This window comes from Ambystoma mexicanum, chromosome 13 (genome assembly GCF_040938575.1).
Source record: "Ambystoma mexicanum isolate Mex_15411 chromosome 13, UKY_AmexF1_1, whole genome shotgun sequence".
Taxonomy (NCBI): domain Eukaryota; kingdom Metazoa; phylum Chordata; class Amphibia; order Caudata; family Ambystomatidae; genus Ambystoma; species Ambystoma mexicanum.
The window spans coordinates 340,250,779-340,272,920 of record NC_090938.1 but is presented as its reverse complement, the minus strand read 5'-3'; the positions used below and the strand labels follow the sequence as shown (position 1 = coordinate 340,272,920).

Genomic DNA, 22,142 nt, shown 5'->3' with positions numbered 1-22,142 from the left:
CCATCAGCCCTGACCAGCCGACATCCTATTGGCTGCTGCCGTGTTGACCTGCCTCCCATAAAGGCTGTCGTGGCTGCATGATCCCATCCAATCCGCGGGGAACTGCTGAGGCGATCACGTGACCAAAAACGTGGTCGCGTTGGGTATGGGTGGGCCCTGGCTCTGGGCATCTTCCAGCCGCGATCCGCGGCACACTGAAGGGCTGGTCGCCCCCCCTCCTTGTCATGGAGGGTCTTTGCTCCCCTCCCGTCCCTGGGTCTGGGACCTCCAACAGGCGAGTGCGGCAGCGACGCGCCGCGTCCCCGAGCAACGGCCCGCCCTCCGGCAGGTAAGTGCAGCAGTGACACGCCGCGTCCCCGAGCAACGGCTCGGGCTTCCCCGCTGCCGGCGCAGGCGACCGACGCGAGAGGAGCGGCCGGTCCGCTGCCTCGGCTCTTGGTGCCCCCAATACCGGGTGCGCCCATCACCCCCGGCGGGTGCCGATGCGCATCCCCACACAAGGGTGTGGGCATTGTGTGGTAGCTGGAATGTGTTTGTACTGCGCTGGCAGATATATTTAGGTAGTATATGTACTTAATGATGAATGTTGTGTGGTATGTGTGATATGTTGGGATACCTACGTTGTGTTTTAACTGTGAAGCTTGAGACCACATACAATCTATGTGCAAGTTACAGTGCCCAAAGCATACAACCTCGGAAGCCTTACTGTATCACTGTACCAAATTATTCCTGTACATTACAAGAAAGAGCCATATCACATCTTTGAAACATCCTGGTTGGTGTGTTGGCACCAATCGAACAGAGGACACATATTGATTCTTACATGCTGTTAATCACACAATGGAATGAACATAGCTGGTGATATGGAGCTCCTTAGGTGCTAGCATGCTGAGACTCATGCTTGGTCGGAAATTCAGCCCTGTTAGACTCCACCAACTTCAAGCTCCCTTAGACCAAATAAAACAGGTCTGCCTGGACTTAAGACATTCAAGGGCAGCAGATCCCTCCAGCCTTTCACTGACAAAACTGCTTTAATGGCTAAGGCTTAAAACCATTGGCTCCCTTTTCTTGTGCACCCAAACTAAGCTTTTTCTTTTACACAGGCGCGAGCAGACTCCCATTACCAGTATTTAAGACCCTGACAATTCCTTCCCCCACAGAAGCCCGGAAATACCTGTTTCCATCAGACTCATTCAGACCTAGCACTCACTTTTTCTGGCCTCCCTTCACCCTCTTGGTGTATTCCCATGACTCTCTCGGGTGTCTCCATTTCTTTTTACCCTCTCAAGCTAAGCTGCTCCTTTTTACTACCTTTAAACTTCAGCCACCCCTTTCATGTATCTCAGGCCAAGCCACTTTCTTGCATTCTGTGGCCAAGTAGACCCATCTACTCCCTTCCCAAGTGTTACAACTCCTTTCAAATTCTCTCACACGTGCCTTGGCTCTCCTTGCACTCTCTACGGCCCACTTTCTCCCTTTACCTTCTGCCAAGCCCTACTGCTTCCTTCACACTCTCTCAGTTCAACACCCAGATGCTGCATTGCTCCTGCTTAAGCTCAGCAGCTATCTTCTATTTCCCAGGATCAGCACCTGCCTTCACCCTACTTTAGTCTCAGTCACTGCCAGTACATTCTCTTAATGTATTGCCTACCCCTCTACATTCTCAGGCCTAGTTGTTCCTTTCACCCTATCAACCACAGCACTTCCTTCAAACTCTTTCAGGTACCTCCATTAACTTTACTCACCCTCAGGTACAGCTGCTTTCTTCCACTTGCTTTAGGTCCTGGTACTGCTTTCGGCTTCACTCAGGTGCAGTGACTCACTTCACATTATCAAGTGCCTGTGAAAGATCCCATCTGCGAGCTAAGCCCTCTCCCGGCTTCTTTAACTTTTAGTGCATTCCCATGGCAAACTTACCCATGCATTAACAAGATGCACAACAATCAAAGACTCAAGAACACATGCATAAAACCAACAGTTTATTAGAGTATTGTCCCCAAATGAGTTCAACTAGCACAAGTCTCACTGTCGAGCAATTCATTACTCAGTCTGCTGAAATGCAAAAAGGACCCGTTCCTCTCTCTTACCATCCTAGTCTTATGGGTCAAAGTGTAGTTCCTTGGAGGTTAAGGGGGCATAAGGCACCTCACTGCCATTCATTGCAGCTCACAGGATCAGAGGAGGCTGAAAACCCACACTGTCGGGGGAAAACACAGGGACGATGGACAACCCAAGGGTGCCACCCATTACAGCATGTCAGCCAGACTTGGAATGCCAAAAGAAAGGTAGATTATTGAAGAACTGGAGGACCCATCACTGCCAACGTTCCTCAGGTATGACAAGAATAGAGGCAGCCATTTCTTCTTCCCCACTGTCCTGTGTCAGCCACTTATCCTGTTCAGAGCTGGTGAGAGTAGATGCAGATAGCCAATTGATGACCTCTCACTTTCCGTGGCTGCCTTTACAGCTGCAGCCCCTATCATGCCACTGCTCAGCATGATGCCTCGCTGGAGGGGATCACCTCGTCAGTGCAGCTCAATGCCCTACAAGAAGGCAGAGAACCCTTGATGCACCTAGCATCAATGCCCTTATTCGTCCTGCTCCAGCTTGACCTCAATAAATGAGTTAAGCTCTGGGCAGAAAGTCTTATTGCCCTGCATAAATCGAGGATCAGACACATCCTCCCTTTCTTCCTCCTCTTCCTCCTCTTGGAAGTTGGGGTTGTAGAGGCTGAGTGGGAGGATCTGCACCTCAGCAGAGGGCAAGCGTTCCGAGGGAGGCCCGTAGACACGATTAGCTTTGGTTCCATGACGAGAGTTTGCATCAATGTGGTAGCATAGTTCAGTCAGGGCCCGTGATCGAAAGCGCGGTGGCCGGGCCACCCAGACACCTGGTTCACTCAGACTGTCCTCCTCATCTGACATCAGCTCCTCCGTCACCTCCTTCCACAGTTGCTGCTCTTCCAGGGGGAAGTGATGGATGATGGATGAGCGGTTGGCGAAGAGCTAAGAATGGTCCCAAAAGGAGATAAAAGAAAACAGAGTATGTTATGAACCCCTTCAATATGATCATCAAACATCCAACCAAACAGAAGCAACACCCTGTGAACTGAACCTTTTCTGTATACTTATTTCACCTATGTGGATTGTCCAGTTCCTATCCTCTGGTGAATAACTTACACTAACCTCAAAGTTAATCAATGTATCTCTGAGGGAGCACTCTCAGAGTGAAACCCTTTTCAATCTGCTGTTGGAAGGGTATGAACACACCAACCTTCACTTACCGACCCGCTGGCTTGTCCCAGCTTTGCCTACCACCTCACCTGGCAACAGAGACCACTTCCCCGCCAGCTACTCTTTTCCTCCCAGCATTGGAAGAGTTGCGCCACAGCCCCTCGTCTATCCCTCCCCTCCCACCAGCCATCAAGTTGCATACTGCAAACATAACTCAGTACACTTCATACGCCTCCTCCTTCAGGACTAAAATGCTACCCTCACACACCATAGCTGATCCATTTTCCAAGCCAACACCCACGCACTCTGCATCAAAGCTATTTCAGCTCCACCCTGCACCCAGACAAGCCTCCTTTAGCCAGGCATGCTCCGCCAAAACCATTAAATTCCCCCTCACCAGAGCAGAACACAACCGCAAACACAGAAAGGACTAGCCACCTCGCAGCCCGCACCAGCCTCCTGCGACCTTCATCCAGTCCACAGAACATCTCTACACAGAATAGCCTCCTCCAACTGCGTACCAGCCCTGGATATATCCCCAGTCTACTGTGAGCTTCCCAACATCCCCCTACGCCGTGACAAGCCCGGTCACCCCAACCTCCTCCCCCCTCTTTACCCTTCTCCGCTGCACCCTCCTAAACACTAGTCCCTAGCAGCCCATGCACACGAGATTCACAACCTCATCGCAGATGAAAAACTCGAACTCCTAGCCCTCACTGAAACCTGGCTAAACCTGGCATCCAGCCCCCTCCCATCGATAGCCATTCCACCAGGCTACTCTATCCTGCGTTGTGATAGATCACAAAAAAAGGCGGGGGGGTTGCCGTCATCTTCAGGGACACACTCCCTCTACACTACATTCACTGCCCCGCATAACAGCAAGCATCTCTCCCTTACACACTGTCTTGCTCCTCGCACGGCCTCTATCACCATTCACCTCATTTACCGACCTCCCGGACCTACCCACTCCTTTGAAGATGACCTCATCCAAATCATTACCTCCAGCCTCAAACCATCCACTCATCTCCTCCTGCTCCGCGATCTCAACCTAGGGTTCAATGACCCCACTGACACTGAAGCTGCCTCCCTCTCCACCTCACTTGAAGCCCTAGGCTGCACCCAACATATCACACAAACTATGCACAGTCTCAGCCTCACCCTTGACTGGATTGCAGACCACAACTGTGACATCAATATCCTCTCCATCAGCCCCTGCTCATGGTCCGACCACCATATCATTACCTTCTCCTAACTGCCCCTGCAGCTACCACCAAGCCAATACCTAGCGACGCCAACACCCTGGCCCACAGTTTGCAGAAGCTCACACCTACCGAACCACCTGGCCCCCTTCGCAGCCAACCACTCCCCTCCACGTCTGACACTACCACCACCCTAGTCGAGCACTACAATGCCTTGTTAAACTCAGCAGTCAACCAACTAGCTCCCCTCAAAGTTAGAAAAAAGTAAAAAAAATCTGCACACCTCAACTCATGGTTCACCCCTTGCATCGTGGCTTTCAGGTAAGCAGCTAAATGTTGGGCCCTACCCCACTTCTCCATCATGGCATTGTATTTTCACCCTGCTGGTGACCCTCGCAGTCCGGGATGGACCCTCGTAGCTTCCCCTGCCGAATCCCACCTACCGCGACCTCCCCCGGCCCTTATTGGCCAAAATGCTTGTGTTGTGCTGGATGGCCTAAGCTGCTGCACAGACGCTTCCTGGGCCATTTAACATTGTGGTTTTCAGTTAAGCAGCTAATGTTGGACCCTGCCCCACTTTTCCATCATGGCGTTGTATTTTCACCCTGCTGGCGACCCTCACGTCCGAGGTGGCCCCTTGCAGCTTCCCCTGCCGAGTCCCGCCTCCCACGACCTCCCCCCGGCTGTTATTGGCCCTCCCGTACTTATCCAGGACTCGATCAGGGCAGCCCTCTGCCCGGCAGCCCCTGCGGGTAAGGGCCCCAAGGCAAAGGGCAGCTCCAACAGAGGCGGCTCCAGAAAGTGTCTGCAGGTGTCAGCAGGGGAAGCCAATGAAGCCAGCCGTCTACCAGCAGCAACTACCAAAGTAAGTGTGGCTTGGGTGGGGAGTAGAGCAATCACTCTACTCCAGAAAGCTCTGCCACTGGACCTTAGCTTACCTCAGAGCATAGCCTGCAAGGCAAATGCCATCTGCATCACCCTCCTAGGGAATGCTCAACGCTAGCCATCACCCATTATAAATTCACTCTCAGGTATAGTTCTGTCATAGGTCTGTGTCTACTACATACTAAACCTGCTGTATTATGAAAACCTAGGACTCTCTCCGACTATACTAGACTCGCACATCTAGGCATAGCCCCATCTTCATATATGGCTAATACTACTAACGTGCGTTGCATTCGGCTAGAATTGTGAATACTAGCTACTGTGTGGTGCCATGTAATCTTGTACTCAAACTGCATTGTGAAAGTTGGGCCTCTCTCCCACTATACAGGATTCTCAAATCTAGGTGTGTTGTTCCTTTTAATCTTGTCCACAAACTGCATTGTGAAAGTTGGGCCTCTCTCCCACTATACAGGATTCTCAAATCTAGGTGTGTTGTTCCTTTTAATCTTGTCCACAAACTGCATTGTGAAACTTAGGCCTCTCTCCCACTATACAATAGTCTCAAATCTAGGTGTGTTTTCCCTTGTAATCTTGTCCTCAAACTGCATTGTGAAACTTGGGCCCCTCTCCCACTATGCTCCTGTACTCAAACTGCATTGTGGAACGTAGGCCTCTCTCCCACTATACAGGATTATCGGTTCTAGTTGTGCTGTCCCTTGTAATCTCGTACTCAAACTGCATTGTGAAACCTATGCCTCTCTCCCACTATGCAGGATTCTCAAATCTAGGTGTGTTGTTCCTTCTAATCTTGTCCTCAAACTGCATTGATAAGTTTTAAACTGCATTGTGGAACTTAGGCCTCTCTCCCACTATACAGGATTCTCAGTCATAGGTTTATTGTCCCTTCTAATCTTATACGCAAACTGCATTGTGAAAACTAGGCCTCTCTCCCACTATGCTATTGGACTAGTGCTGCATTGTGGGGCTTGGCTCCACTCCCACTGTGCAGGACTCTCAAATCTAGGTGGGCTGTCTCTTGTACTCAAACTGCACTGTGAAATGTAGGCTTCTCTTCAACTGTATAGGAATCCCCAGATTTAGGTTTAGTCCCTTTCTCACCCTATTATATTGTGAAACCCCCAGCCGAATAACTTCTAAGTCTACAGTACGTATACACACCACCACTGTGGACACAGGCCGCAGGCACGGGCATGCAACCATGCACCGTAGAATAATGATACTGCACATCTGGCCTAGCAACACACATAGCCGTCCAGACTGAAACACCCAACTTACTTCAACACCTCTGCCACTAGCATACAGCAACTAACATCCGAAAGGAGCTTGGTATAGCTGGCCACATATCGACCCTCTATACAATAGCAATCTATCTCAAGCCACCAACAGCCCCCACCCATGAGCCTGTCCTCTCTTTGGGCTGCTTAGTCGAGCCTAGCCAGCCACCTAATTCCTAGAACGGCAAAATGCACACACGCATCTCCTGAACTAAACCCCTTAGATTTTTTCACCACATTGACTATGTTCACCTCTGGCGTTCCTACCAGAAAGCGCATTGAGGCCACACAAGTGGGGAAAGAGTACTATATAAATAACCAAATACAGTACAATACTAAACAGCAGCGGAAGCCGCAGGGTGGAAAGATCCCACCAGCATTAAGAAAGCAATTCTCACGAAGATGTTCCTTCAGTACAAACAAGCTATTCTAACTTCCAAAGCGACAACCTACAACGAGAGAATATCTAAATCTACTTCAAGTTCCTGTGAGCTCTTCTCCATCCTTAAGGAACTAGAGACACCCATCTCCTCCGCACTTGTCTTCATCAAAGACAACACATGGTGCAACAGCATCCAAGACACCCTCATGAGAAAAATAAGCCAACAACAAGGGAAAATAAAAATCTAACAAAACACCCTCACCACCCCTGCCCCGTCCCCCCACCCCCCTTCCCCATCCCTACCTGGAATCACCCCTTTCGAGTTCCAGTCTATCAACACCACCTGCCTAGGCAACATCATCAAAGGTCTTAAGCAATCACGCTGCAAGGGAGACTCCTGCTCCGCCATGCTAGTCAAAGACTGTGCAGAACCCCTAGTACCCAACATTGCTGCCATCATCAACAACTTTGCTTCTGGCCTCGTTCCTGTCATGCTTAAAGAATCCTGGGTAGCCCCACTGATAAAATAACCTACACTTGACCCCACCATCCTCACCAACAATGGCCCTTTTACAACGGTCCCTTTCCTCCTCAGAATCATGGACAGAGTTGCCTACCTGCACATCTAGGCAAACCTAGAATGCCAGGACATTTAGGGGACCCGCCAATGGCCCCCCTTCTGCCCCAAACATGGCACAGAAACAGCCCTTCTTGACCTCAAAAACCAACATGACACTATCTACCTCAACCCACTTCTCACCGGACACAACTAAATGGACAGCCTCCTTCCTGGCCAATAGATCCTCCAGAGCCTTTGCGGGAGAAGCCTCTGACACCTCTATCCCTACCTCTTGTGGTGTTCCTCTAGGTTCCTGTGTTTTTCCTACACTATACAGTGTGTACACCAAAACCCCTCTTTAACCATTTAGACGCCCTCAGCATTTCATATACCAACTACGCTGATGACACACAAATTATCATACCCCTCTCTAGTGATTACCTCTCTGACTCACGTTGTATCAACATTATCTACAAAACAATCCAATCCTGGATGGCTGCACATAACCTCTGCCTTAACAACGAGAAAACTGAGCTCCTCATTACTGAGCTCCTCATTACTGGCCTACCGTCCCGCCTGTCCAGATTGGATGTCTCCTACAAATCCTTCACCATTGACAGACACAAGATACCAGTAGCTCCCTATGTCAAAACTCTGGATGTTTACCATGACTCTGCCCTCACCATGACCCGCCAAGTCAATGAAATTGCCTCCTCATCAGGGTACGCAATCAAAATGATCAATGCGAGCAGTCTTCAGCAGTCCCTGCTTTCCTGCCTGGTAGTCTGTCTACCCTGTTTACTGGACCTGTTTCAGAGGTTAAAACCCCTGGAAACTACGCGGAGCGGCACGCGGAGTTGGCTCGCTGAGGTGCGAGCAGTCTTCAGCAGTCCCTGCTTTCCTGCCTGGTAGTCTGTCTACCCTGTTTACTGGACCTGTTTCAGAGGTTAAAACCCCTGGAAACTACGCGGAGCGGCACGCGGAGTTGGCTCGCTGAGGTGCGAGCAGTCTTCAGCAGTCCCTGCTTTCCTGCCTGGTAGTCTGTCTACCCTGTTTACTGGACCTGTTTCAGAGGTTAAAACCCCTGGAAACTACGCGGAGCGGCACGCGGAGTTGGCTCGCTGAGGTGCGAGCAGTCTTCAGCAGTCTACAGAGGCTCGGAGGTGAGAGGCCATGTCGGTGCAAGATGCTTCTAGAACTTTGCTGCTGCCCCCTAAAACGACCCAATCACACCGTGACAATCCACCCATCTTGGACAAACTGGCTCCCCGGGCTCTACAGAAAAGCCCCTCCGGTAGAGTGCTGAGGAGCAAGTATGCCCCTTTGCAAAATCGGAAAGAAATCAGTAAAATTTTGAAACCGTGCTCATTGAGTGTGGGGTCTGATGGCGCTACTAATTCTACTTTGAGCACACCTACCCGGAAAACAGCATCTATTGTGATGGCACAAATGTGCCCATTTTCTAAAAATATGCAGGATTTGCGGGACGTGGAGGAGGGGGAGGAGAGCTACGAGGACGTGAGTGGGGACGATTCACCTCCCCCCAAAACACCCTTCCGATCACCCGACTCACTATCTCCCCAATTAACTGCTACTACTTTGAATACAAAATCGCCGCCCTTGCCCTTACCTGCAATACTAGACGCGGTGTGCCACTCCGCAGAGTCTTCGCCGCTTCCGTCATCTAAACTGCGGTCGCCTTCCCCTGTGGAGGAGCCTGGAGCGGACCGACCCCTCCCGCTGCTGTTTGCCTACGGTCCGAGAGCCTCCGCCGTGGCGAGTGAGGCGGAGCCAAGCAGTGTCGGAGGACGCAGCGAGGCCAACCTCAGCCCGCGGACCGTGGAATCTTCAGTGGGGAGGGGGTCGGATGGCACCATGTGCGACCATTCACAGAAAGTGGCCGCGGGTACCGTGTGCGAAATCCAGGAATCGGACCCGGACACGGGTAAAACGGCGAAGGGAGTGGCCTTGCGCACCGCCCCCCTGACGGCGCCCCAGCCTAACCAGGCGAGAAAGCCGCCTGGCGAATGTGGCGTGGGAATGGAGGCGCCCTCTACTGTCTTGGGGGCCGTAGTGCGCCCCACTCTCGTAAGTAAAGAGAGGAAAAGTATGCCAAACACCCCCCATAATTTAGAGGGGAAGGAATACATGGACTCAGATCTTGATCGAGAACCCACATTCACCCCATTGAATGCGACTACAAATGAACTAATTAAACAGAAAAGAGATATAGCTTTAGCACTGTTAAAAAAAAGAGCGCAAACAAAAAAGATCCTCAAGGAACAAGGAGATCTCCCAAACCAAGATCGTCAACATCAAAGAAAAGGTTCCAGAGGAACAACTCAAAAGGGAGAATCGGGAAAGTTATTTCTACAAAATCCTCTGACGAATCACTCCTTAAAAGATTTCTTCTTCAAACAAACCAAAAGGAAATCAGAATCTGAGGTTGAACTTTCAGACGCAGAATTATTAGATGCAGTCGCCGAAGCACCCCTAGCTGCTTTAGTCTCAAATCAGGGAAAAACTACACCTGCACCATTTCCTCTCCTTCAAGAAGCCCCGACGGGGGTGCAGGACATTGTCCCAGATCCAGAAACTTATGTTGAGATGAAGGAGAGAGAAAACGTTCAAAACTTACCGTCTACAGACACAGTCCTCCCTCGAATTAACCTGCTCGATGACGATGTTCCATCGTATTACACGGAGAGGTCAAGACTTGGAAATGAGTTCTTAATTCCGTCAATTAACACTTCTACAATTGAGGGACGGGAGCAAAGAAGTTCACGCTCTTCACTACAGAACCAACCAGTCCCGTTTCAATCGGGCCAAAGAACGAACAACATAGACTCCCCAGTCCGGAGACCTTCTACTCAAAGTGGTTCCCAACATAACATCTCAACCCCACTAAGAAGCGAAAGACCAAGCAGTAATTCTGGAACCTTGTATAAAGAGACTCCATCAAAAAAAACTGATCTTCTCACTATTATGTCAGCAATTACGGTGGGACTAGCTCCTTTTGTCAAGCTGTACGAGTCAATAAATGACTCAATGAAAGACTCTATAACCCTGTCAGCCTCAATAAACACCAAAGTAACGTTCTTAGAGGGCTTTATTACAGCGCTAATTCAACAAAACACAGAAAAAGAAAAACAGCAAGATGCCAAATTTGCTCAGCTTCATAAACTGATTGAAGCTAAATTTACTGAAACCTCCCCTCAAGAAGTACATTTGATGCCCCAAAAGGAACAGAACTTAATGCCGATTTTGAGGAATCCAAAAACTGATGGAACAAATACTATTCCTATGAAGACGGCCCAACGCCCTGGTTTAGAACACCGAAAGGGGAATAGAAGCGACAACCAAACTAAAATAGCGACAATCTTCAACATCGCAAAGGCAACTTTGCCAATTTCCACCGATTCTTCACTATCACCAAAAACTACCATTATGTCTAAAGGTCCGGTCTGTCGAAACTCAACAAAAGAACAAGAGATAATTGAATTGGATATTTCCTGTGCATCTTCAGCTGATTCATCGGGAAATGTATCACTTTCAGATCTAACAGTTCACCTCGATTATGAAGGAATCCATGATCCACAAGAAGATTCTGATCAAAATCGAGATTTGCAAACAAATACACCAGAAAACATTACCACTTATAACTACAGTCACATCTGAAATTCAGAGACCGACAGACATCTCGAGTGAAAAAGCAGAGAGAGCTATATTGGCCCCTTCAAAGAAAATCCAACATAACAAGAATTCTACTGTAGCGAAAACTGAAATCCCTAAACAAAAGCAGAACGCCAGTAAGGAACAAAACATGGTGAAATCTCGGAATGGTTTATCCATGAGTGCAAGGCTCCCTCAAGCACGAACCTTTAAGATGGAGCAATTGACGGCCGGGAAAAACTACGTAGTATTAAACAGAAGAACAATTCTCAAAATCCTAGCAAAAATACCGAAGCTGAAAACCTTGGAGACGACGGATCTCGTGCTGATTGAACCCTATCATAGACACAAGAGGGCCAAAGCGTATCTTCACGTAACAAAGACAGCAAGCAACCATCTTAAACCAGACGTGATTACATCCTTGAAGGAAATGGGCTTTGCCCTGGAAGAAATTACAAAACCACCGCCGTCCCCTTTTGAAAAACGCTTGCATTCCTCGAGTGAACTGACAGAAATCCAGCACGATTATCGATTGGGCACAGAATCCCAGATGACAAAGAAAAGAATCCATACGTACAGGAGGGAGGAGGAAAGGCAACGAGGTAGACTTCAGTCTAGACACTATGCAACAAAGAGGACCGAAGGCCATGAGAGATCAAACTACATAGAAAATACGAGTAAGAACGGTAGAGGGGAGAATAAACGAGGACAGGGATCATCGTCGGAGCAAAGTGCGGAAGGGTCCCACGATAAAAAACGTGAATCTGCGGGACCATGGAGATGGCTAAAGAAGGTGTTAAATCCCAACATTCAAACATAACAACGAAACATCGTACAAACGCCAACCGACAATACAACGCCTGAATCTCGCCAATCTCTTGTATCAAAAGAAGCATCATTGTGCTCGTGGAACACGAGAGGTCATGAACATTTAACCAAGCAAGACGCGTTTGACCTAGCACAGTTCGACATCATCTGCCTCCAAGAGACTTGGCTGATGGACCTCCCAACGATTGACGGCTATGAAACCTGCATTTCTCCGGCAAGTAAGGGCCTGTTCGGCAGACCATCGTCTGGCCTTCTAACCGCAGTAAAACTCGGATCAGGCATCTCCATTAAAAAGAAAGTGGCAGAAACCTACGGTATTCTGGCTCTACAAACAGAATGGATCCACCATGAAAACCCATCACAAAAGAAAATTAAATCCAGCTTAGCCATCATAAACGTTTATTGGAATCCACAAAGAACAACAAATTTGGATTTCTGCAATGCGATCATAGACACTTTAGACAAATTTACCATCGAATTGGCCACCGATTATATTCTCATCTGTGGAGACCTAAATGCTAGGTGTGAACAATCTGAGACAAGTCTTCATTTATTACCATCCTCGGAACGAGGTGTACTTTGGTCGGATCTCATGGACTCTAGAAATTTCCACAATGTGGGAATGCTACGTGGCAGCCCTCCTTTGATCCCAACTTGGGAACGACTTGATACCTTCGCAACTCTGGACTACATTTTTGCTTCCCATTCTCTTTTGTCATTTATTGACTTCTATGAAGTCTATCGCACAAAAGCTAGCGACCACAATCTGCTATCTATGACATTAAAGTCAGTATGGACTCCAAAAGATTTCTATCCATTTGATTTAGAGATTTCAAGTAACCTTTCGCGAATACAACTTTCAGCATCAAATATCATAGACATTGCTCGGAAATTTGATGAGGTAGATGACAACAACACTTCCTCACAAACCAGGCCAAATTATCTGCCGTTATTTGAGAAATACAGGAAAAAGCAAAGAACCCAAAATTCATCAAATGACAACAGACCTCATGAATTCGATTCTCAATTAGTATTGAGAAGAAGAGAACTCCGCAAACTAAGGCGTAAGGCTAGAGTCTCTGACAATGACAAGCAAAAAGAATCTGCTATAGTCGCCGCAAAATCCTACAAAGCATGGCTGAAACACCACAAAGGAGTCATGTATCAGAACGATGCCGAAAAAATGCTTAAAACCTTGATGACAAAAAAATCGAAAGATTTCTGGGCGCTGATCAAAAACAAAAGCAATGAGAAAGTTAATCAACTATCTAATGTGATACCAGAATCAACTTGGACATCCTTCTTTTCTGCCCAATTTGCATCTCTGCCTGAATCAGAACCATCTGCTCTGCCGATAACGACCACATGGGCAGATCTAGCTGATCGAGACGAAATTTTGTCCGCAATTCTTAAACTGAAAACGTCCAGGGCACCGGGCCCCGACGGTTTAACAAATATGGACTTAAAGCAACATCCCAAAGAATGGTCCTTATTAATATCTAAAATTTTCAACGAATGCCAGGTAAAGAAACAGATCCCTAGAACATGGACGGAAGCACTGATAGTGCCCATCTTCAAAAAGGGAAGCAGAGACAATCCAGCGAATTATAGACCAATAGCCCTGTTAGACATCATGGGCAAGATCTTCGCAACTCTTCTCCTCTCGCGCTTCCACGGGTGGGCAAGAACTGCACCATGCCTCGACGAACTTCAAACAGGCTTTGTGAAAAACGCGAGTACAAGTATAAACATTATGATACTGAATATCATAAAGGAAAACGTGAAGAACGGTGCACCGAAAGTATTCATAGCATTCGTTGATCTGACGCAGGCTTTCGACAGAGTTGGGCGACGGAAGCTCTGGTCAAAATTATCGAACTGGAATTGCCCGGAAGAAATTTTAGGACCGATGATCGCTCTACACACGAACACAAAGCTGAGAGTCCGCCTCAATAAACAAGGCCTGATGTCAGCGCAATTTCCATCGGAACGAGGCGTGAAGCAGGGATGTCCGCTTGCCCCAGCCCTCTTCATAGCATTTTTGGGTGATTACCAACACACCCAAACGGCGCTAAGAGTCTTTCCGCCAAAAGTAGGAAATATGGCAATATCTAGACTACTCTACGCGGACGATCTAATCCTTATGGATCAGACACAAATTGGGCTCCAGCGTCAACTTAACAATCTGGCCAAATATGTTGAGGAGAACGATTTGGAAATAAACATCGCCAAATCTAAGATTCTGATCATGGGGAAAACCCGCCAATCTACACGCAGTAACGACCGCTGGTTTTTGAACAACAAGAAAATTGAAACAGTCCCTAGTATAAAATACTTAGGAATAATGTTCGATGCAACGCGGTCAGAAAAAGCCGCACGTCTGGCCTTGTGGCTGAAAATAAAATCATTAACCACTCAGACCAAACTTGTTGATCGGAAATATGGAAAATTTTCTCTTCTGCCAGCGATACAATTCTATAAACAGAAGGTGGTCCCATCAATGACCTATGCAATGGATTCAGCACTAAACATCCAAGACTCGTTATGGCCGAAATTGGAGGGCTTTTTATGGAAGGCAGTATTGGGCCTCCCAAAATCAACATCTATTGCAGCTATCAGGCGGGATTTGGGCCTCCTATCGATGAAAGCGTCGGTCAAGCAAAGCCGAATGAGACTTCTGTGCAAAATAATTTCTCCAGACGCTTTACCTTTATTTAAAGCAATTCATAATGAACTTACCCAAGGCCATTGCATCGCCCTGAAGAAATGGGAGCGAGAATTACAGGAAAATCTAGCTGATTTGGCTTGTTCATCAGAAGACCTAATTCACAATCCTGCCAAGATAAAGAGAAAAATTGCCCAGGAGGACTGGATACAAACATGCGAGGCAGCTACGGCAAATAAATTACTCACCCACTTGCCGCCAACTACAAACAAGCTGAATAGACCGCTGAACTATTGCATAAAATTCCCTGACAAAAGGCTACAGAAGAACTTCATGAAATTGAGGCTAAATCTCATGCTAACTCAGGAAATTAAAGCGATCCGGTCAAAATCCACCATAAAAACATGCAGACTATGCTCAGAGCCCAAAGTGGAGGAAACTGTAAAACACTTACTTTTAAATTGTGCGAATACAGCATATTTACGTGAAGCTTTTATGCTACCACTAATGCATGACGCGCCACTCCGAGAAGAAGAAACATGGTGGTGTAGACTGGTTGCAGGTGAAAAAACTAAATGGGCAACCGCGGCGGTAAACATTTTGGAGGCAGCTCTTAAGCGAGCATCAGAGAGTGGTCCCGCATCTGGTTCCACTTAACAAAACCTCCACGATGGAGCCGGACATTTCATCTCTTCTTCCCTTCATGTTGCACTGTCTTCTTCCTCTTCTTTTTTCTTCTTTCATTCTGATCTTACCTGTTCTGCAACTTAACAGTTCTAACGATCTATTCATATCGGAGATATGATCTCTTGTAAAAATCAAACTTTTCTGTTGATTATAGACAAGTAAATAAAAAAAAAAAAAAAAAAAAATGATCAATGCAAGTAAATCCTTCCCCTCCTCCCAGAACCGTCTCGAAATTGCAAGGGCCCTAATAGGCTCTAAATTGGACTACTACAACTCCCGACTCTGTGGGACCTCTGACACAAACTTGCACAAACTACAAAGAACTCAAAACAATGCTCTCTGAGCAGCTCTCGACATCGGGAGATGCAATCACATCTCTGAGGCCAGGAACGCCGTCCACTGGCTGCCCGTAAAAGACAGAATCAAGTTCAAGACACTCTCACTTACTTACAAATGCATCACCAACGAGGCACCACAATATCTCACTGAGAAAATTAAAAAACATTCCTCTACCAGGCCTTTCAGATCAGCCTACAAACATTGCCTTATCACACCATGATTCAAGAGGAAACAAGCAGAGAGGGGGGCAAGCTTCACAGCCTGTGCGCCGACCCTCTGGAATGAGCTCCTTCCACATCTTCGAAATGAACCTTCATACTACACCTTCAGGAAACATCTAAAGACTTTTATCTTCAACTAATCCCAACGTCCCCCTGCCCCCCTTGTCCTTTTCTGTAACCAGCACCTAGATGCCTCTGGGTTATGTGCGCTTGTTATAAATGTATAAATAAATAATTCATTAAATAAAGAACGGTATTAGCCTAATTGATCATTTATAATCGATCAAATGGTGCATTTGACCGAATTCAGCGAGTACCATTCGATCAATTATAAAACATACCGAACATGAGGAGCGGGGGTGTCTCCTGCTCCCCCCATGTTTGGTATTTTTGGCCTTGGGTGTTGCGGAGGTGTCCCCCGCTTCCTCAACATGGGAGGCGACGGACCAAAAATAAATGAAAAAAATGAAAAAGGGACCCTGCAGCGTTGGATCCGACCCGCGTTAGAGGCATGGATCTGATGCTGTAGGGGACGTGGAGGCGAGCAAGCAGGTAAGTAGGGGAGCGGGGGTGGGTTTGGGGGCGGGCTCATTTTGGTTGAATGTGAACAAGGATTAGGGTCGTTTCTTCATCTGGTAATTGTTCGAATGCGAGCAGATTTATTTCGAACAGTTCGCTGCAAACAATTAGACGAACAAACAACCCCAAACCTGAAGAACACATCTTTAGAGTCTTATGTTCCATCTAATTTATTAATCTGCTGCCAAGAGCCTTGATGGCACCTTTGATATCCCCCCCCCCTCAAACCCTCAACACACACTGAAATGTTCTGGAACATATAACCTAGCCTCTATTTTTTATAAATTCATAATGACCAGAAACCGCACAATGTATGTATATATATATATTGATGTATGGGGGTATTCTATAGTACCTATCTCACTACAAAACAAGAGATAACTGTACAAATGAGGGAAACGGTACATAACAGGAAGGGGGAGGGGCAACTGAAGTCTCAGATCAGGGGCAGATCAGGAGTTTTGTAGAGCAGGATTGTTATTGTGCTTCCTGAAATGCGTGAGCGAGGTTAACTTCCTAGTCCTTTGGAATGTTGTTCCAGATTGTGGGTGCATAGCAGAAGACATGTCTTCCCCTTTCCAGCTCTGCTCAGGCAATGTTAAGGATTCCTGTGTTGTGCTGGCTTCCAGAGATGGTGAGTCGATCAGTCAGGTAGGACAGTGTCTGGGCAGTTACTGCCTTTTGTGTTTCAGGCTATCTTAAGGGTGATTATAGCCTGCAGTGGCAGCTCTTGTACCTCCCTCAGGATGGGCATGTCTTTTCTCTAATGAGGCAACGGGTTGCATGCAAAGGACATCTGCAAACCAGAAAGCTTACATTCTCCAGAATAAGAACATGGACAATGGTCCTGAATGTTTGGGATTCAGGGCTTGACCTTGCAGGGGGAAGAGGCAACAGCTACCAGGTCTTTAGAGTTTTCTTGGAAATGTGAGCTTTGAAGAAGTTGATATCAATGGTGAAGTCACGTGATTTGGAGCTAGCACCAAGCTTGTGAGAAATGGAGGTGGGGGAGAAATACATCAAGCTTAATTTATGTAAAACCAGTATTTAAAACTTGGATGTACTTGGGTATGTTGGTGAGTAGGGTGAATTCGGGCTTCCAGCTTGATGAAGGCCTTTGACATGCAGGCTGAATGAAGAAAAGTCAGACTTTCAGTAATAAGATGCAAAGAACTTTGGTGTGATACGGAGTGGTTTTAGTGAGACCAAGGAGTTGACTGCGTCAGGTTGGCGTTGGGCCATTAAGCAGGTAATTTATGTTCCTGAGGGCTTGTAACTAGCTCCCTGGGGGCGAGGTTGTTTCCCAGTGGTTCTAGATGGAAATTCTTTAATGTGATGCAATGGGAATTGTGAGTTCAGTCTAAGGGCAAGGGTTGTAGTTAGAGGATGCTAGGAGAGAAGGTGAGTTAAGTGGAGTGAGATTATTTGCTCTGGGTGGGTTCAGTGTTTAGTTGTTTTAAGTTAACGGATTTTAGCAGCTTTATAAGTGCTTATTTTGTTTTCTTGTTTTCTTTGTTGCATGGGTGTCTGGGAGGCTGAAGTCTTCGATGAAAGATGTTGGTTTAAAAAATAAAAAAAGTGTAACACTGCTTCTGCGTCGGCTAAACCCGTCCCTTCGGCAACTCAAACATTTCCTCCCATACAGTGACCCAAAACCCTGTAACTAGGTCGCAATCCCACCACATGTGCAAATATTATGGTAGTGCCCTCTTCCACCTCCAACACTTCGGACCAGCACCCAGGGCCATTTTGGCAACTGTCACCAGTGTTAGTATGCGTGCCTCCCAATTATATATTGAAGTCACTGGAACCAGACATTCCTGGACACCTGCTTCATATGTAGTAACACTCCACTCCATTCCCCATCCGTAAACTGTTCCCCTATACCTCCTTCCCATTTTAGCCTGAAGGCCGCTGCCTCTACTTTCTGTTCTGCTTCATCCACTGCATACATTTGAGAAACATTCCTACCACCGCCAGCCAGTTGAATGAGTGCCAAATTAAGCCCATGGACCCGAGGCCTCTGGAAATCCTTCCCAAGCTACACTAACCGCTAGACATCAGAGTAGCAAACTCCAGAAAGTTGAGGTGGACATACAGGTGTGCAGCCCTAAACTCTTGAAACGTGATGGGCTGTCATCTTTGCAGATGTCTCCCATCAGCCCCCATATCCTATTCGTCCTATACAACTCCCGCCCCTTAATGCTTGCATCCGTAACCCAACGTGCTGCAAGTGAGAAAAATTTCTAGCACAAAGGGTATCTTCTGTCCCGGACGTTTAGTAGCCTGCATCTAATTTTACTTACTGGAGTCAGAAGCGGCTTAAGCTCCCTCACCCGCCCACATAGCAATTCAAGCAGTTATTTGAAGCCGGATTCCACTTTAATCCAGTCGCTAATCAGGTCCATATGTGGACAAATGAACCAGTCCACCATATGCTGAAGCATGAGTGCTCAATAATAGGATCTAAAATCAGGTACTCCAACACCCTCCTTACCTACTGGCAATTGCAAAGTAGTCAATGCTATGCTCTGAGAACCCACTTTCAGAGTAGTTTGGACAAAGTCCTGTGAAGCGCTCAAAAACTAGAGGCTGGTATAGGCATGGACATCATCTGAAACATGTACAGCAGCCTCGGCAACACAATTATCTTTACCAGTACCACCCGCCCCATCAATGAGATAGGGAACCTCTCCCAGAATTCTGCCAGCTTGTCAAAAGCCACCACTGCCCATTCCACAATACTCCGATACAGCCATTCCCAATTCGCACTCACCATAATACCCAGGCACCTGAACCCCCATCTTCTGGAATCTGCATCTGTAGATGGCCGAGTATAACCCCACATCTCCTCCGTTATGATGTGGCTTGGAGACTCTGAGCTATTCATCACTAGTCCAGAGAAACTCCCAAATTCCTGTCTGTCAACACAGCCCACTCGAAGTTTGCAGCCGGATCTTGGACATACAAAAGCATGTTGTCCGCATATAAGGAGATGCAGTGCCTCACCCTGCCCATCTGCAACCCCACTGCTTTATGCCTATCCTGATAGACCTTCACCAAGGGTCCAAAAACCAATGCAAAAGTCAGCGTGGACAAGGGGCAGCCCTGTCGTCCTTCCAGACGCACTCGCCAAGGACTCGAGATGGCCCATTAACCTGCACCCTGAACATCGAGCTCTCATACAAAAGCCTAACCCAATCTATAAACTGGGTCCCCAGCGCCATCCCCATCCCCACCTTTCCCAGTACCATACATAGGAATTCCCAGTTAACCGAGCCCGAAGGCCTTATAAGAATCAAAGCTGACCACTACCAATTTCTCAGTAGAGTTCCTATATTTATCTAGGACCAGGAATAGTCTTCTCAAATTATGCGTAGTGCTCCAGCCAGGAATAAATTCAGTCTGGTCTGGATGGACCAGGACTTGCATAACTGGGTTCAGTCCACCAGCCAAGATTTTGCACAGCATTTTAATGTCCATATTTATCATGCAGAGGGGTCTATAGGAGCCACAATCCCTACTATCCCTGATCTCCTTAGGCAAAAGTGCCACCAGAGCCTCCAGCATGGACCCCAGGAGCATGCTACACACCGCCTTATCCTCCAGGAAAACCTCCAATAGTTTTGGTACTAACTCCATGTCGTTTTTATACACCTCTAAAGTGAGACCATCCAGCACAGGAGTCTTCTCCAAGCTCAGGCTCTCTACAGCACATTCCACATCATGAGCATCTATATCCTCCTCTTCTTGCTCCCTTTGCTCCTCCGTCAGTCCATGCAGGCCTGCCTCCTCCAACCATGAGGCCGCCAGCTCCACATCAAACCCGCGCTTCCTGGCATATAGGCTTGAATAAAATTCTCAAAACACGTCACTGATACCCTCCGGATCCGTGACCAGATCGCAATTCACATCCCTAACACATTTGCACACGCGCTGCCCACACTCCATCCTAAACACCCAAGCCAAAAGTCACCTGCGCTATTCCCATACGAGTGATGTCTTCCAACATACCCGGCATAGTCATAGTCGTTCAGTCTCTCCCTTGGCCCTTGCAAATCACTTGCGGCATCCACCAATACATCCTGCACAATCTCCCCCCTGGCCAGTTCTAGTTCTAGAGAAGCCATCTTACGTTTGAGACCCAGGACTTCAGCTGATAAGACTCAATGAATCCCAACCATTGCAGAGATACACCACCCTCCCGCACCATTAAACACCTTCAGGACTTCCCACTCAGTGGACCTATTCTTCGTAAAGCCACAACTGTAATCCCAGGAACTGACACATCTAGTCCATCAACATCTTTCTGTCAAATCTCCACCTGCGAACAGGTGGCCTACTACACCTTTGCACATGGTTCGAGAGAGTCCTTTCCGCAACCAGTTCAAGCTCCTCCTCACTTCGCAACAAGTTCAAGCTCCTCCTCCCCCACAAAGGTATACTCTATGTGTGAGCAGGAACCATGCACTGCAGAATAATAGGAGTAACTTCGCTTCTCCCCATGCCCCACCCACCATACATCCCGCAAACACAAATCAGACATCATTTTTGACAAGGTCTTTCATACTGTTACCCTGTGTCGCACCTTGGCGCACTTAGCTTTCAGTACACTGTCAAGCACTGCGACGATTCACAGGATCTTGTCACTTCTCCCCAAAGGGGAGCCCTTTCCTATGAGGCTAGGGAGGTGAGGCCATGACACAAAAGTCCCCCTAGGTGGTGGTAAAAAGCGGGAGGACCTCACAGGGAAAGACTCCTTCATGGGGATAAGGACTTCTGTCCTGTGAAAGACCACCCTAAACCCTTGTTTCCAGAAGCTATGGTCCTGTTGACTCCTTCTCCCTCCCAAAGAATGACGCTACGCTGAGGCGGATCTAGCAGTATAAAGTTAAGGCTGAGGAAGGACTAAGTGTGTTCAGGAGCAGGAAGAGCAGTGTAGAAAGCTGGAGTCTGTCCTGCAGGGACCGGGAAATTCAAACCTGTGCGGTCAAAAGCATTGAGAGACAGTTGGTCTCTGAAGTAGAGGCAGAAAGGAATTATGTGAGCCTGACTTGCTGCAGAAGCCAGAAGGACCCAGCAGCAGTGTGGCCTCTCTGAGGTGTACCGTGTGGTCTATTAAACACGGCGTGATTGCCACAGCAACAGCTCAGCAGAGACGCACAGACCAGAGGGGAGAAAAGCAGGAAGACGTGCTGAGCGCATGCAGAACCAATAGCAACCCAAGACCCTGGGAAGAACTGGTAGCACTTCCCAGTGAAGATAAAAGTAACAGGAGTTGCGAAAATGCTAAGTGGGGTCTATGGAGCCCAAAGAGTCAAGTATTCCTCGAGAGTCATCTCCCTTGTCACACTAGTAATACACAAAGCTTCAAGATTCAAGTTTTTCCTCAGTATTAATCTCCCTTGTCACAGTAGGTATACTCAGAAAACTAAGAGCCAAATATTCCTCTGCGGTAATCTCCATCGTCCCAGTGGTGACCAGTGGTCGAAGTGGGCGGGAGCGGTTGGGAGCAGTGCTCCTCTACTTTCTTAAATTAAGTTTTACTGTTCCTATACTTTTATTTGAAAAAGAAACCATTCCGGAATAGTTTCATTT

The 22,142-nt window shown here is 47.6% G+C and overlaps 1 protein-coding gene across 3 annotated transcripts in view; it reads right to left on the bottom strand.

Moving 5' to 3' along the window:
• Window positions 1–1,966: 1,966 nt before the first annotated feature.
• C13H14orf93 (chromosome 13 C14orf93 homolog) overlaps window positions 1,967–22,142 on the bottom strand; it is an 881,501-nt gene continuing 861,325 nt past the window's right edge. For all 3 annotated transcript variants that reach the window (XM_069633839.1, XM_069633837.1, XM_069633838.1), the window contains one exon: window positions 1,967–3,005. In XM_069633839.1, the coding sequence (XP_069489940.1) occupies window positions 2,589–3,005 (417 nt within the window). In that variant the 3' untranslated portion in view covers window positions 1,967–2,588. The remainder of the gene's footprint in view (window positions 3,006–22,142) is intronic.